The sequence below is a fragment of the Myodes glareolus genome, chromosome 4 (assembly GCF_982192425.1).
Source record: "Myodes glareolus chromosome 4, mMyoGla1.1, whole genome shotgun sequence".
Classification (NCBI taxonomy): domain Eukaryota; kingdom Metazoa; phylum Chordata; class Mammalia; order Rodentia; family Cricetidae; genus Myodes; species Myodes glareolus.
The window spans coordinates 86,655,196-86,670,965 of NC_142029.1; the positions used below are offsets into that span (position 1 = coordinate 86,655,196).

The 15,770-nt window shown below is 46.0% G+C and overlaps 1 protein-coding gene across 1 annotated transcript in view; it reads left to right on the plus strand.

Moving 5' to 3' along the window:
• The first annotated feature begins 8,706 nt into the window (after positions 1-8,706).
• Positions 8,707-15,770, plus strand: part of Scamp2 (secretory carrier membrane protein 2) — a 28,693-nt gene continuing 21,629 nt past the window's right edge. Inside the window, exon 1 of the mRNA XM_048416911.3 lies at positions 8,707-8,889. Coding sequence (XP_048272868.1) covers positions 8,833-8,889 — 57 coding nt within the window. The 5' untranslated portion in view covers positions 8,707-8,832. The remainder of the gene's footprint in view (positions 8,890-15,770) is intronic.

The following is a 15,770-nucleotide window of genomic DNA, read 5'->3' on the forward strand; positions in this document are numbered from 1 at the left end:
AGGAAAAGTGAAGAGTGTCCCTGGCAGAAAAAAGAACTAGTAAGATCCCCTAGTGCTGGAACTTGTGCCTACATTTGACACAATAGCAAAGAGGTCAACATGCAGGACAAAGGGACGGACACACACACACACACACACTGAAGGGAAAGGAGTCAGCAAAATGGAAAGGCGATGAGTAGGGGTTCATATGTTATCATGAGCGCTCATGTTTTCCTCTGAGTCCCCAGTGGTTAGAAGGTTATTGGTGACAAAACTATGAAGATGATGGGGATGAAGATGTCTCTTGCACACCCTTCACTCCTCCAGACTTCCATTTTTTTACTCTGTAGAATGAGGCTAGGAAGAGAGATCTGCAGCTTTATCAGAGGAGATCGTAAAGCAGTCAGTGTTCTGTGTTCCACTGATCCTCCCGTCCTAGGTGTCTCCAGAACCCAGCCCTGCTTCAGTCTGAGGTGCCCATAAGCTTTGACAGGAGGGGAAGGCACCAGGAACCCTGCACAGGGGAGGCTGGGGATGGACTTCTGCTGTGGAGTCGCCTTGTCATACCCTCTGTAGAAAGTCTCTGACATCCAAACCTCCTTAGCGCCTAGCAGGAGAGCAGGCAGCTGGAGACCCAGAATCACAGCTGTCAAAGCTCCTGGGAACATGTGAGAGGGGTTACAGACCTGGGAGGGCTCTCAAACAGTCCCAAGCATTGCAAACATGGCACTGGCAGGTCTTGCCCACTCCCTTGCTAAATCATTGCATGACATTCCTAAAGCTAGCATCCAAGATCCACTTCCTTATCCCTAACTCATTCCTGAGACTGACCACCAAGTCCCAACTTTCAAAACATCAAGGTCCAGCAACCAAAATTCATTATTTGGCCACACTGACTATCATGTCCAATCAGGACTTACCAACTTACCCTAGCACGGACTTTTCCTTTTTCTCCTTAAAAACCACTCCTGCAGAGAAACCTTCTGCTCTTGGCCTGATCCAGAGGGAGCCCCCTGGTTGTCCACTCCACAAATAAATCTCTTTGTGCTGAGAGTTTGGTGTCTGGGTGTGTTCTGTGCCAGCTCTGAGACCCCTCAGACCTGACTCTCTACCTTATACACATGGGATGGGGGAGCTGATTTGCACACTTTCTACCACATATGTCCAAGGAAAGGGGAGCAGTTTCTCAAACTTTCTTTCCTGGGTGTGGCTATCAACCCCTCTTGTTTATATAAATCAAACCATATTTCAAAGCAAGCTTTCTCACATACTAATTAGTAAAATGGAAAGCATAAACATCATGTGCTTGGCAGCTCAATGCCTCCTACTTGGAGCACTGTCTCCTTCCCTCACCCCTATTCTCCAAGCCATACCTACTTGCTGGGCTAAGAATCAGAACAGGAGTGGGGCATGGTTAGCAGTTAGGAGGCAAAGGCAGGCAGATCTCTATGAATTCCAAGCTAGCTTGGGCTACATAATGAGACTGTCTCAAAAGAGTCAGAGAAAGAGTTAGACACAGGGATAGAGAGACGGTTCCACAGTAATAACACTGCTCTTGCAGAGAACCCAGGCTCTGTTCTCAGCACCCACATGGCAGCTCATAACAGACTGTTACTCCATTCCAGGGGTTCTGACACCTTCTGGCCTCCACAGGACCAGACACACACATGGTGCACAGACACACATGCAGGCAAACCAGTAGCATATAGAATTTTTAAAAAAGAATTAGACGCAGGAGTTCAAGAGGCACTTCCATTATCACTGCCAGAGAAACCAGAATCAGAATCACTTCCACTGAGCATCATTTGCAGAAGAAAGAAAAAAATGTGACTGTTGAGACAGAATGCCCCCGTCCCATGCTATCCACCCACAACACAGGAAAATGATCTATAAGGGAAACCGGAGTGCCTGGAGAACCCAGAGTCTCCCACCACTCCTCTTGCTGGTCTGACTCTTGAAGGACAGTGTTTACTGTGCTATCCAGGGATATTCTCTCTCTCTCTCTCTCTCTCTCTCTCTCTCTCTCTTTCTCTCTCTCTCTCTCTCTCTCTTTCTCCCTCCCTCTCTCCCTCCCTCCCTCCCTCCCTGCTACCATGTCTAACTTGGCTTCACATCTCTTTGTAGGGTTTTTGTTGTTGTTTATTTTGAGACATATGTAGCTCTGGCTGGCCTAGAGTTCAGAGATCCACCTGCATCTGCCTCCTGGGTGCTGGGATTAAAGATGTGCGCCACCACACTCGGCTCTGCTTCACCTTCCTGCCAGTGCTTGCTGAGAGTTCAAACTGAGACAGCAGCTGCTCTCATTCTTGTTAAGCTACATACTGTTTAAACCCTTTCCAAGAATTCTCCTTTTATAATTGAGATATTGTAGCCAATAAATCTTTTAGTTTCACTCGCTTTAAACTTTTTAAACTTTTTTTTGTTTGTTTTTCGTTTTTCGAGACAGAGTTTTTCTGTGTAGCTTTTGTAGCCTGTCCTGCAACTAGCTTTGTAGACCAGGCTGGCGTCAAACTCACAGAGATCCACCTGCCTCTGTCGCATGAGTACTGGGTCTAAGGGTGTGCACCACCACCGCCCAGCTAAACTTCTTTTTATTATGTGTCAATTTGTGCCTGTGCATAAATATGTGCACATGAGTTTTGGTGTCCACAGGGGACCAAAGGTATCAGCTCTCCATAGAGCTGGAGTTACAGGCCGTTATAGGTTATCCAACATGAGTTCTCTTCAAGAGCAATACTTGCTTTCAATTAATGAACCATCTCTTCAGAATCTTCACTTGCTTTTAATTGACTTTAACAATCACTAATTTGAAAGTCTTGTTGGCCCAGAACTATAATCTTAACTCTGATGCAGGAGGATGGAAAGTTTAAGGCCACCCTGATATACATAAATTGAGTTCTAGGACCAACTGGGCTACAGTGAGACCTTATCTTAAGAGAAAGAGGAGTGGGGACTGGGGCTACAGCTCAGTGGCAGAACACTTGCCTCGCAACTTTAATGTCTTAGACAATGTCCTAGTATGTCAAGAAATTTAAATAACTAATTGGAGCTGGGTTTAGCAGTACATACCTGTAACAGTAGAAATCTGGAAGTAGAGGTGTTGGGGGTAGCCACCAGAGAAGACGGCTCAGACATGGCTATAAGCCAACAGAAAGTTTTTTGTAGTTGGTCAGCTGGTGTCTGACTACACTGGGTGTTTGGGATCTTAGTATAGCCCCAAGTCTTTCTCAGGGTGAGCTTTTAAGCACAAAAACCATGTTCTGGGTCGACACACTTCAGTTAACAAGAGCAGTTAGCTAGAAGCAGAACCACAGAAGCCAAAAAGCAAGATTAGCACATTTAGAGACTTTCCCAGAATGATGGCTTTGATAGATTAAGCCTTTGTCTTACTTTGGGCAGGTGGTGCCACCTATGTGCTGAGTTTTATAGCATGAATGGTACTTCTGTCACGGAGTTAGTTGTACTAAGGTCTGGGACCCTGATACAGAGGCAAGAGGATCAGGTATTCAAGATCATCTTTAGCCTAGATACTACTGGAGGCTGATTGGGCCTATATGATGGTGCATCTGAAAGAAAGAGAGAAAGAAAGAAAGAAAGAAAGAAAGAAAGAAAGAAAGAAAGAAAGAAAGAAAGGAAGGAAGGAAAGAAGGAAAGAAAGAAAGAAAACAAAAGAAAAAATCCTAACTACTCAAGAATTCAAGGCTAGCCTAGGCAACTTAGTGAGACTCTTGTTTCAAAATAATTTTCTTTTTATCTCTTCCCCCGCCACCTCCTTCCTTCCTTCCTTCCTTCCTTCCTTCCTTCCTTCCTTCCTTCTTTCCTTTCTCTTTCTTTCAACAAGGTCTGATTCTGTAACTCAGGAAGACCTGAAACTCAGGCTGGCCTTGAACTAGCAGTAATTTTTTCTGCCTCAGTTTATGAAGTGCTGGGATTATAGGTGTGAGCCACCATACCCTATGGAATCAAAGTTTTTAAAAATTAGTTAGCAATATAACTCAATGACAGAGCACTTGTCCAACATGTCCAAGACCCTGGGTCCCATTCCCACTACTGAAAAAAATATGTAATTAGTTTGGAAGGCTTGCAGCTGAGCAATGTATTACTAATCTGCCACCAACTTTGCTGTAAATGTCACCATCACCTTTGACTAAAATCCCCTAAGGGTTAAGAATATTCTTTGGCAAACATTGCTTTCGGTTCTCTTTTTCCATCTTAAACTGCAAGGTTAGGTAGTCCCAAAAAAAGGAATTAAAAAAAGACAAATGAAGACTTCTAAGAGTTCAGTAAGCCAGTTGGGTGGTGGTGGTACATGTCTTTAATCCCAGCACTTGTGGGGCAGAGGCAGGCAGATCTTTGTGAGTTCAGGCCAGCCTGGTCTACGGAGTGAGTTCCAGGACAGACGGAGATACACAGAGAAACCCTGTCTCTAAAAACAACAACAATAACAACAACAAAAATAACAAAAAGAGTTCAGTAAGTCCTCTTTAACTTCTAGAACACAGGGCCTCTGATGGGCTTAACATAACATTAAACCACTGGCCAATGATTTGCTGATCTTCTTTGATTACAAGTAGAGACATTTGAGATGTTACCTGCCTGTAATTTCAGTACTTAGGAGGTAGGGGCATTGAAGGGCATCCTCAGCATAATAACCAGCTTGAGGCCAGCCTGGGCTATGCGAGACCCTGTCTCAAAATTTTTTAATCAAATTAAAAGTGGAATAATGTTTAACTTACAGGGAGATAGTATGTTTGTCTAAGAATCATAAGGACTGGTATACCGGTGGGAGAGGGTTTGTTCACTATATGCAAAGTCAAGGTTTTCATGTTTTATCGTATTTTTTAATCTATTGCTTGTAAGAACATGGGTTAGCAGAAGCCCATGTTAATTCATACAGGAGTGGAGGGCAAAGGTTGATGTTGAAAATAAGCTGTCGTCTTTATCATTCTCCACCTTAGTTTTCAAGGCCTCTCCCTGAACCTGTAGCTTACTAGTGGCCTAGGCTAGGAGCCTATGAGCTCCCAGGATCTTCCCGGTACTGCTTTCCCAGCGCGAGGACTGCAGACACACTTTCATAGTCAGCCTTTTACACCGCTGCTGGGCTCTGAACTCACGTTTGTGTAGACAGCACTTTACCAACTAGGCCTTCTCCCCCGCCCTTATCTTATAACTTGTCTTTCTATCTTTAGGACCGGTTATTCTGTAGCCCACACTGGCCTTGAACTCCATACAGAGGTGAGAATGATCTTGAACTTCCGATTTTCCTTCTTGTGTGTGGATGTTCTGCTTGTATGTATGTCCATGAACCACATGTGTGCCGAAGGAAGCCAGAAGAGGGCATTGGCTCGTTCTGTAGTACTGAGTTACAGATTTGTGAGCTGCCATGTGGGTTCTGGGAATGAAATCCAGATCTTCTGAATCAGCAGTCAGTGCTCTTAGCAACTAAGTCATCTTTTTTTTCCCCCCCTGTAGTTTTGGAGCCTGTCCTGGAACTTGTGCCACCACCTCCTGGCTAATTTTTTTTTAAAATTTATTTATGTTTTCTGTATGAGTGCTCTGCAGGCCAGAAGAGGTCATTAGATTCTATTACAGATGGTTGTGAGCCACCATGTGGTTGCTGGGAATTGAACTTAGGTCCTCAGGAAGAGCAGTCAGTGCTCTTAACTACTGAGCCATCTCTCCAGTCCCCCTAAGTCATCTCCCTTCCCCCAGAAATATTGGTTTTTAATTGTCAACTCAATGGACTTGAGTCTGGTAGCAATATTGAGAACATATATCTCCCTTTCTTAGCTCACAGATCCTTGGAATCTGTTGGTGATAAATTTTTCTAAAGCTGGAGGTAGGGCCAGGATGTAGTAGTGCGCACCTTTAATCCCAGCACTTGGGAGGCAGAAGCAGGTGGATATCAGTGAGTTCGAGGCCAGCCTGGTCTATAAAGTGAGTTCCAGGACAGTCAGTACTATTATACAGAGAAACCCTGTCTCGAAGTTTTCTCGAAAAACAAACAAACAAACAAACAAACAAACCGAAAGCTGGAGGAAGTGTCAGAGGTCTATAATCCCAGCACTTGGGAGGAGGGGGCAGGAGGATCAGGAGTCTAAACCTAAACTATATGATATGCTGTCCAAAACCAAGCAAACAACAACAACAAATAGGGCCAGAAACAGTGCTCAGTAGGTAAAGGTGCTTGCTGGACAACCTGAGTTCGATTCCTATGATCCACATGGTAGAGGGAGAGAACTAACTCCTACATATTATTCTCTGCTGTCCCAAAATATACCGCCCCCGCTCCCCGACACACACACACACGCAAACTGGTATCTCCCAGAGATGGAATGGTACAGGGACAGAATGGTGGGCAGTCTCCATATTGGTTATTATTAAGCTTCATTCCTTCTTCACCAACTCAACATGCTACTTAGCCTTGGTGCTGTGTAAGAGGAAGTGAGACAGTTTCACACTGTGCAGTGTGGTTTCCTCTCAGGACACAGACAACTAAGATTTCTGCCTTTGGAGGGGTATCTATAGAGGCTGAGGGACAGAGGACAACACAGACGGGTCCCTTTCTCATTGTCTCAACTTTCAGATGTTTTCTGGTGGCACTGAGCCCAGCTTGAATGGATGATTAGGACATTCACGGGGGAGGAGGGAGAAAGGTAAAGGAAACGGATCAGTGGAAACAGTGTTTGCTAAATGTTTATCATGTGCTTGGCACTAGTACCAAGATATGTAAAGACCAGATTACACGAGAGTGAGCAGAGGGGGCCTTTGTAGAGCCTACTGTCTGCTGGGGGAGATAGACACAAACAAATAACCACCTAAACAGGTGTGCAATTAAAATCTCTACACTAGGAAGGAAAATTGCAATAATATGAGTATCGGGTAATCTAATCTAGTAAAGAAAAGTGACTTCTGAGGAAACTGTCTGAAACTGGATTTGAAGAATACACTCAGTGGAGCATGGGATAAGAGCATGCTATTTAGAAGGGACAGCATGTATGAAGCCCTGAGACAGGAGAGAATAGGGAAGTTCCAGGAATCGAAAAGTCACTAAAGAGAGGAATGAAGGGGTGTGGGCAAAAGAGGGGGTGAGAAGAGATGGGGAAGACAAATTCCAAAAGATCTTGAGGGCAATCCACACATTAGAATGGTTCTGAGGGTAAGGGTGCTTACCACCAAGCCTAATGACCCGAGTTCAATCCCTGAAAAATACATAAAGGTAACAGTGCCACAGTTACCTTCTGACACAAGTACTCACATCCAGCCACACCTCAGGTAGGCATAACAATCACTACTACTTTGTTTTTGTTTTTACTTTTTTTTAATTTTATGTGCATTGGTGTTTTGCCTATATGTGTGTCTGTGTGAGGGGGCTCGGTCCCCTGGAACTGGAATTATAAATAGTTGTGAGCTGCCATGTGGGTCCTCTGGAAGAGCAGCCAGGGTTCTTAACCTCTGAGCCATCTCTCCAGCCCACTTTTGTTTTGCTTCCCCCCCACCCCAAGACAGGGTTTATCTCTGTCTGTCCTGGAACTCACTCTGTAGGCCAGGCTGGCCTTGAACTCAGAGATCTGCCTGCCTCTGTCTCCTGAGTGCTGGGACCAAAGGTACCGCACCACCACTCCAGATCTATTACTACTTTTTAAAAAGAAAAGCCTTACATAAGATCTCTGGTAGTTCTGAGAGGAACTTGTCTAATTACCATTGATAAGCTCCCCAGGATGCAGGAAGACGATATGTTCATTGTAAATAGTTTGTTTGAGTTTCTTAGGAGATACCTTGGCAAAGGACATGCGTATGTCTATGTTACCAGCCTTTATAGTAAATGTTAATTATGCTGTAATTTTTACTTATTAGCTGATGGTGGAGGCATCAATTAGACTCTGAGGTGACAGCTTCCTTTCCCTTTTCAAATCCCCATAATTTTCCCACGCTCCAATACCAATATCACCTTAGGATCACAAGTTCAAGGCCATCCTGAGCAATACAGTAAATCCCTGCCTCAAACATACAAACAACAATAAACAACGACAAAACAGCAAACCAACCAACCAACAACCCTGGAAACCAACAAAAGGAAAACCATATCTGTTTTGACAACACAAAGAATAGATAAATTAGTAACACTATTTCATTTCAGGGTAAGAAAGGATAAGCGCTGGATTCCAAAGCTCCCCGAAAGACATGGATAAATAAATTGAGTTTGTGAGTGGATTAGCAACCTCCTCCAGGACATTCCTGAAACCATAGAACTTGGACAAGGAGGGTGGGGCCTAAAAAGATGTGGGACTTATCTAAGGCAGGTGCTGATGCATGGGCTCCCAACTTCGTCCTGGAGCACAGGTCTTCAAAGAATTCCTCTGATTGACATGCCATCCTCGTCATTTTGCTCCAGGACTTTCCCTAACTTTCCAATTTTGCTTTCTAGAAATGCATAGAGTTTCCTGCCGGTCCCTCATTTGGAAGCTCAGAATAAACACAAATTGGAACTAAAGTACCAGAAGACATCCTGCACAGGAGGAGGAAGTAAACTGAAGGACTAGGAATGTGGCTCAGGGCTACAGTGCTTGACTGTCATTCGTGAGGCACTGATTTCTACCTCCAGCCCCTTGGCAGAAAAAAAAAATAAGTAGATGGAAACAGAACGCTTATCCATCGCTTTCCCGTGGGCTGGGCAGGGGGCGGAGCGGACCTCTGTGACGACACAGGACCACGCCCCCGCAGAGAGCCCTACGCCTGCGCCAGAACGGCTGCCTCGCTCCCGGAAGTGGAGGGTCCACACTGAGTGCTGCTGGGTCTGAGTGATCTAAGGCAGTAGCGCTCGCGGAGATCGCCCGCCGGCCTCCGATCACCATGTCGGCCTTCGACACTAACCCCTTCGCGGACCCAGTGGATGTAAACCCCTTCCAGGTAGAACCCCCAACTTGCTTTAGGGCCAAAGGCTGCGGCCTGGGCCTCTTTCGCCAGAGCCGGGAGACGTGGCGTAGGAGGGACGGATGGTCTGCCCAATGGGAGAGTGGAATATGAAGCCGGGCCTATCATAGTTTGTATGGGGGCGGGAGTTTGCAACAGGTGAAACTGCGGCAAGGGGGCGGGGCGCTGCAGCAAGGAAAGAAGTGGGCTCTTACTGCACCCCGGGATGTAGCCGGTCTGACTGGACTGGAGAAAGAGGCAGCAGGCACGGTCTTATCCTTAGGGAGGTGTCCTAGAGTCAGGAAGGGAAGCAGAGTGTGACTGTGATATTTCTCCAGTCTTGGGAATCCACCTGTCTTGAGTCATCGTAGGAGAAAGGGTCACTGAAACATAATGAGGAAGTAGAAGTCTAGTGGGGTGGAGACAACCCAACGCCCCAGCAGCAACAGCACTAGAGAAGCAAGTATCTAAAGTACAGGAGAGTCCCCGGTGTTTACAAGGAAAGAAAGCTGAGGGAGGGTAGAGAGCCCAAGCCAGAAAGTGGTCTGGGTCAAAAATTCTACATGTTGACCAAGGACTTTGTTTGGAGTGAGTTTGGGCCACTAAGACAGGGTTGCAGGGTGGGGTGGGGTGGGGTGGGGTGGTGGTGAAGGACCTTGGAGCACAAGGTACACTAGTTTGGCAAATCTGCAAGGGTGGTTGCTGGTTTGACCTTTGGAACATTCAAGAATACAACGGTTTTTGGACTTAAAGCCAAACCTTTGAGTGGAGAACACAGGGATGCCACCTTGTCTTTGATGAAGGACGGGAACTCTCGTCAGCAACACTGAGGCACTTTATGCTTCTTCTTTCATGTCTGCCCGAAACCAGTTTGAGGGAAGGGTGCTTGTGCTGACTGGTGATTTCTGAGCCCAGCTGTTTCTCCTGTGTCAGTATGTCAGCAGGCTTACAACTTCATCCTGCTATTTTATTTTGGTCCTCTGCAACTTCAAAGTTTCCTACCGGTGCTGTAGAAGTCGTTTGAGCTTTCCCACCATGGATCCTTCCAAAGGTGGAAAAGCAAAGGCAAAGGTGCCCTGAACGAGATGGTCATGCAGTCAGGAGAATAGAATTTATTGTGGTTTTGAAGTTTTGCAGTGATGGGGATTGAGCCACGACTTTGTGCATACTAGGCAAATCCTCTACCACTGAGCATATTGGGTAGCACTGAGCATCATCCCTGGCCCTTGGTTTATTTAAAACAGGTTCCCTTTATGTATCACAGACTGGCTCTGAACTTGCTATGTGTCCACGCTGGTCCTGAACTTGGAGTCCTTCCTCTGCCTTCCAAGTAGAGCCATAACTAGGCTTGTGCCACCACACCCAGCCAGGCTGAGAGTGGAAATTTTTTGCTTCTTTCTCAAGGTGACCTAGCTGATAGGAACCCACAGGCAGATTTTGGTAGTTCATTCCTTGTTACACTGGGGAATTTAGAGTATTCCTCTTTTAGCTTAATGTTTCTTGACAGAGCGTTAGCAGGCCCTTGTCTCTTACATAAGTCAGGCAGTTGCCTTTATTAATGAGTGGGGAAAGGATGTTTGCAGTTTTCCTGCTAATGTCTTGTGCAAACTCTGTTGATTTCATGATGAATGGCTCTGTAATACTGGAGTCTGGGTTATATATAGCAAGGATCTACAGCCTTTTTGTGTATGTGGTATGCAATAATGTTCCTCTGTTCAGTTTTCTTCTGTCAGAATAGTAAATTTTCTGCTGCTATCAGGGGCAGTCAGCTGTCCAACACTGCAGCAGGATCTTCTCCAGGGCCAGCACTGGGCAGGATTCTTCGGCATCTCTGGTGGAAATGATTGGGCAAAGCGTGATAGTAATTTTAGAAGAAACAGAAAGTAACTTCTGCATTGCATTCAAATAAGAGTTTTTCCAGGCAGCCTCAGGATATGGTGGGGCAGGAAGCAGCTGTTGGCCAGCAAATCGGCAACATCTGGAGGGGAGTCCTGTGGGGGAGAAGAGAGCCTGGCTAACTGCGATATGCACCCTCCATACTGGAATGGCATTCCACTCTTGGCACGAAGCTGTGTGAGGAGAAGCAAGCAGCCTTGCATCTGCTGCCTGGAGCCGCTTCTGCTCAGAGCTTAGGATGGTGTATGCTGCTTCCCTATTGCCAGGGCTAGGGCACTGGGAGGGTGTAGTCCTCAGATGACTAGGTGTGAACCCAGTTTCATTTACTCAGGGTGTTGGCTCGTAGCTAAGGAACATGCAGGTGGAGAGGTGACAGACTCAGATTGTCACACCTAGTCAGTCTGGAGAACAGACTTTTTTTGTCATACCATATAATGGTGGACTGCAAAAATATACTTACTATTTGGAGTCTGTGGCTGACAGGGGACTGTAAATGTTCTTAGACGTCGATTCTGAGATCTTCAGCTTTACAGAAGCCAAGACTCCAGTGAGGCTGGGGCGCGCAGTCAACAGAATGCCAGAATTAGCATCACAGGAGAATCTAGACCTGGGTCTCACTGCCCGCAGGGCGAGGGCGCAGTGTTAAAGACTTTCGAATCTCATACATTTCTGTCTTGGGGTTACTTTAGGTCAGCTAAGGAAAGTGGTATTGTCACTCTTGTCACCTTTTTACTTTTTTTTTTTCTTTTCTTTTTTTAGACAGGGTCTCACTATGTAGCCCTGGCTGGCCTGGCTATTGCAGTAATCTTGCCTCTGTCTCCCAAGTGTTGGGATGAACAGGTACAGGCCACCTTGCTAAATTAACCTTGTCTTTCCTGCAATGAGAGTGCTGATAATGGTCATCAGTTGGCACTTCTAAAAATGTTTTACATTGCCTGGCAGTGGTGGCTCACACCTTTATTCCCACCCAGCACTTGGGAGGCAGAGGCAGGTGGATCTTTGTGAGCTCGAGGCTAGCCTGGTCTACAGAGCTAGTTTCAGAACAGCCAGGGCTACACAGAGAAACCTGTCTCAAAATCCCTCACCCCCAAAAGTTTCACATTTGTTGTACACGTTCATGCTGTGTTGCAGGATAGAGGTCAGAGGACAGCTTTCAGGCGTGAGTCCTTTGCTTCCACATGAGTCACAGGACTCAGACTCAGGTAGTTAGGCTTAGTGACGATCGTCCTACTGGGCTGTCTCGTCATCCTTTGTGTGAAGGGCTGGAGGAGGACAGAGTTTATTGATGTTTGGTTTTATTGTTGCTGAGGATTAACTCAGGGTCTTGAGCATGTGCTCCACCTTGGGGCAGCTCCTTATAGATTGTGTGTGTGTGTGTGTGTGTGTATGTGTGTGTGTGTGTGTGTGTGTGTGTTAGAGTGTTAGATAGGGTCTTCCTATGTAGCCCAGGCTGACTTGCAACTCACATGGATCTTCCTGCTTCTACCTCCTAAGTGCTGGGATTAAAGGTTTTTGACGCCATACTTGACCCCTTCGTATACAGTTTTGTTTTGAGACAGGGTTTCTCTCTGTAGCCCTGGTTGTACTGGAACTTACTCTGTAGAACAGGCTGGCCTGGAACCCACCTACCTCCCAAGTGCTGGGATTAAACTCTGCCTCCCAAGTGCTGGGATTAAAGGCATGTGCCACCACTACCTGGCTTGCTTGTTTGTTTAATGTGCATTGATGTTTGGCCTGCATGTATGGCAGTGCAAGGAGTCAGATCCACTGGAACTTTGAGTTACAGACAGTTGTGAGCTGCCATGTGGGTGCTAGGAGTTGAACCCACATGACTGGAAAAGCAGCCAGTACTCTTTACCGCTGAGACATCTCTCCAGCCCCTCCCTTTATAGGATTTTTAAAAAATACTTATTTATTATGTATACAATATTCTGTCTGCGTGTATGTCTGCAGGCCAGAAGAGGGCACGAGACCTCATTACAGATGGTTGTGAGCCACCATGTGGTTGCCGGGAATTGAACTCAGGACCTTTGGAAGAGTAGGCAATGCTCTTAACCGCTGAGCCATCTCTCCAGCCCCCTTTATAGGATTTTTAAAGCAATACTTTAAGACTGTATGTTTTGATCTTTCTGTGTTCTGTGTTCAGGTAGGTTTGAGAAATCCTTTCCTAATACATTTTTCTTGAAGATTGACAAGGTTTGCCAGTTTGGTTAAGGCCCTGAGTAACTCTACAATGAAGACATGTGACCCAGCATTCTCAGTTAACCACAGAACCCTGTTTCTTTTTACATACAGAAAAAGCCAGCAGAACTCCCATGCATATTTGAAGTTGACTTTCTTTTTTTTCCCCCAAGACAGGGTTTCTCTGTAGCTTTGGAGTTTATCCTGGAACTTGCTCTGCAGACCAGTGCTGGCCTCGAACTCACAGAGATCCGCCTCTCTCTGCCTCCCAAGTGCTGGGATTTTTGGCGTATGCCACCACTGCCCAGCTTGAAGTTGATTTTTTTTTAAAATAACTTCGACTTTTTTGTTTATCTTTATTTTATATGCATTGGTGTTTTGCTTGCATGTGTGTCTGTGAGAGGATCAGATCCCCTGGAACTGGAGTTACAGATGGTTGTGCACTGCCTGCCGTGTGGGTACTGGGAATTGAACCTGGGTCCTCTGGAAGAACAGCCAGCTCCCAGCCATCTCTCCAGTCCCCGAAGTAAATTTTCTTACATTAGTTTTTGTTGCTTTTTTTTTTTTTTCTGTGTATGCAGGTGTGTAGAAGTCAGGCCATTTATATTTTTTATAGCCATTCCTCAGGTGCCCTTCACTTTTCTCTTTCTTTTCTTTTTTCTTTTTCTCTTTTTCTCTTTTTTTCTTTCTTTCTATTTTCTTTTCTTTTTTTTTGGCTAGGCCGTGGTGGTGCATATCTTTAATCCCAGCACTTGGGAGGCAGAGGCAGGTGAATATCTGTGAGTTTAAGGCCAGCCTGGACTACAGAGCAAGTTCCAGGATCGCCATGGAAGTTATACAGAGAAAAAACTTTCCCCCATTTTTTTTTTTCCTTTTGAGATGTCTCTTACTGGTCTAGAACTTGGCTAGCCGGGCCAGTGAGCCCAGGAATCTGCCTTGGTTCTGCTCAGTACTGGGATTACAAATATGGAAATATGTGATGTGTGTGTGTGTTCGTGTAAGCCATACATATACTGGTGCTCAAGGGAGGAGGGCACAGAAGTGGGCATTAGATCCCCTGGAGCTAGAGTTAACAGGTAGTTGTGAGCCGTCTGATGTGGGTGCTAGGGACTGGAAGAACAGCGAGCACTCCTAACCACTCCAGCCCCTACTTCTGACTTTTTGTCTTTTAAAAATATGAGTTCTGGCTGAGAGTGTTACCATGCCTTTAATCCTAGAATTGTGGAGGCAGAGGCAAGCAGTCTTTGGGAGTTTGAGGCCAGCCTGGTCTACAGAGTAAGTGTCAGACCAGCTAGGGATACTCAGTGAGATCCTCTCTCAAAAAAAGTTTTAAAACGGGAGTTCTGGGGCTGGAAAGATGGCTTAGTGGTTAGGAGTACCGACTGCTCTTCCATATGACCCGGGGTTCAAACCCAGCTCACAGCTGTGTAACTCCAGTTCCAGAGTGCCTGACATCCTCATGCGGGCAAAACACCGATGCATATTGGAAAAAAAAAAAAGTGGATCTTCCCACTTGATGGGTACCAGCTCAGGTTTTCACACTTGCAAAGACAACCATTCACTGCTAACGATCTCCCCAACCCTTTGATTCAGGTTCTTTATGAAGCCCCTACTTTCTCCACCTCAAAGTGTAATCACAGGCTTCCATGAACCCTTTCATTGCATATAGGTATAACTGAAACCATTAGAAAACTGCCCTGCCAAAAGGAGTTCTGCGTGGAAAGTGTAGTCCCCAGAGTGTGGCAGAGGCTTACCAAACTCCTAGGAGGAAGCAGGAAGCTGTAAGGCAAGTCTAGTGATTTCACAACTTCCATCGGCACACCCTGGTTCCTCTGTTAATTCTGGATAGCTGGGTCCCTGCACTGGAACAATTCTAGGCTGTCTGTTCACAGATGTTTCTCACGAGTCTTGTCAAGTGATGCAGAGGTGGAAAACTAGAAAGAGGCATCATTGTACTGTCCTTCCCCCCACCCCAGCAATCCACTTGAAATCAGACCACCCAAGCAAATGCCAGGGCTGCTTTCCTCCGAGCATTCTGTCAGATTACAGCAGAGAAGGCTGGCCTGGGAGGGGGTGTGGAAGGGGTGGTGTGCTGAACAGAGGCAGTCTTTCAGGGCCTGAAGCTGCCAATTCACACAATCTTGCTTTCACACATTGCCTCCTTGCAGTTTAAAGATAATCTTAGCGCCGTGGTTGCTTTTCAGGGATGCAGGATATTTCTCTCCTGTGGGAAATGATGGCAGAAATGTGATTTGTGTGAACAGTTACAGGACACTAAGTCCATAGACATTAAGGCCTGTGCCACTTCCTAGAGAGGGTCCTCCAGCCTTTGGGAATTCTCAGAATCACAACTAGACCTAATAGAATTTTTCCTTCCTTCCTTCCTTCCTTCCTTCCTTCCTTCCTTCCTTCCTTCCTCCTTCCTTCCTTCCTTCTCTTCCTTCCTTCCTTCTCTTGCTTTCTCTCTCTTTTCTTTTTTGAGTTAGGGTGTCATATATCCCAGACTGACCTCATACTTGCTGTGGAACTGAGGCTGTCCTTGAACTCCTAATCTTCCTGCCTCTGTTTCCAGATGCTGGGATTCCAGGTGTGTACCACTACGTACTGTAGAACAGGAGCATTGCCTTCAGGGATTTAAAAATGGGTCTGGAGCAATGGCTCAGTGGTTAAGAGCACTGGCTGTTCTTCCTTGGTTTGATTCCCAGCACCCATGTGTCAACTCACATCTGTTTGCAACTTCAGTCCCAGGGAATCCAACACCCTCTTCTGACCTCCAAAGGGATCAGGCATGCACGTGGTGC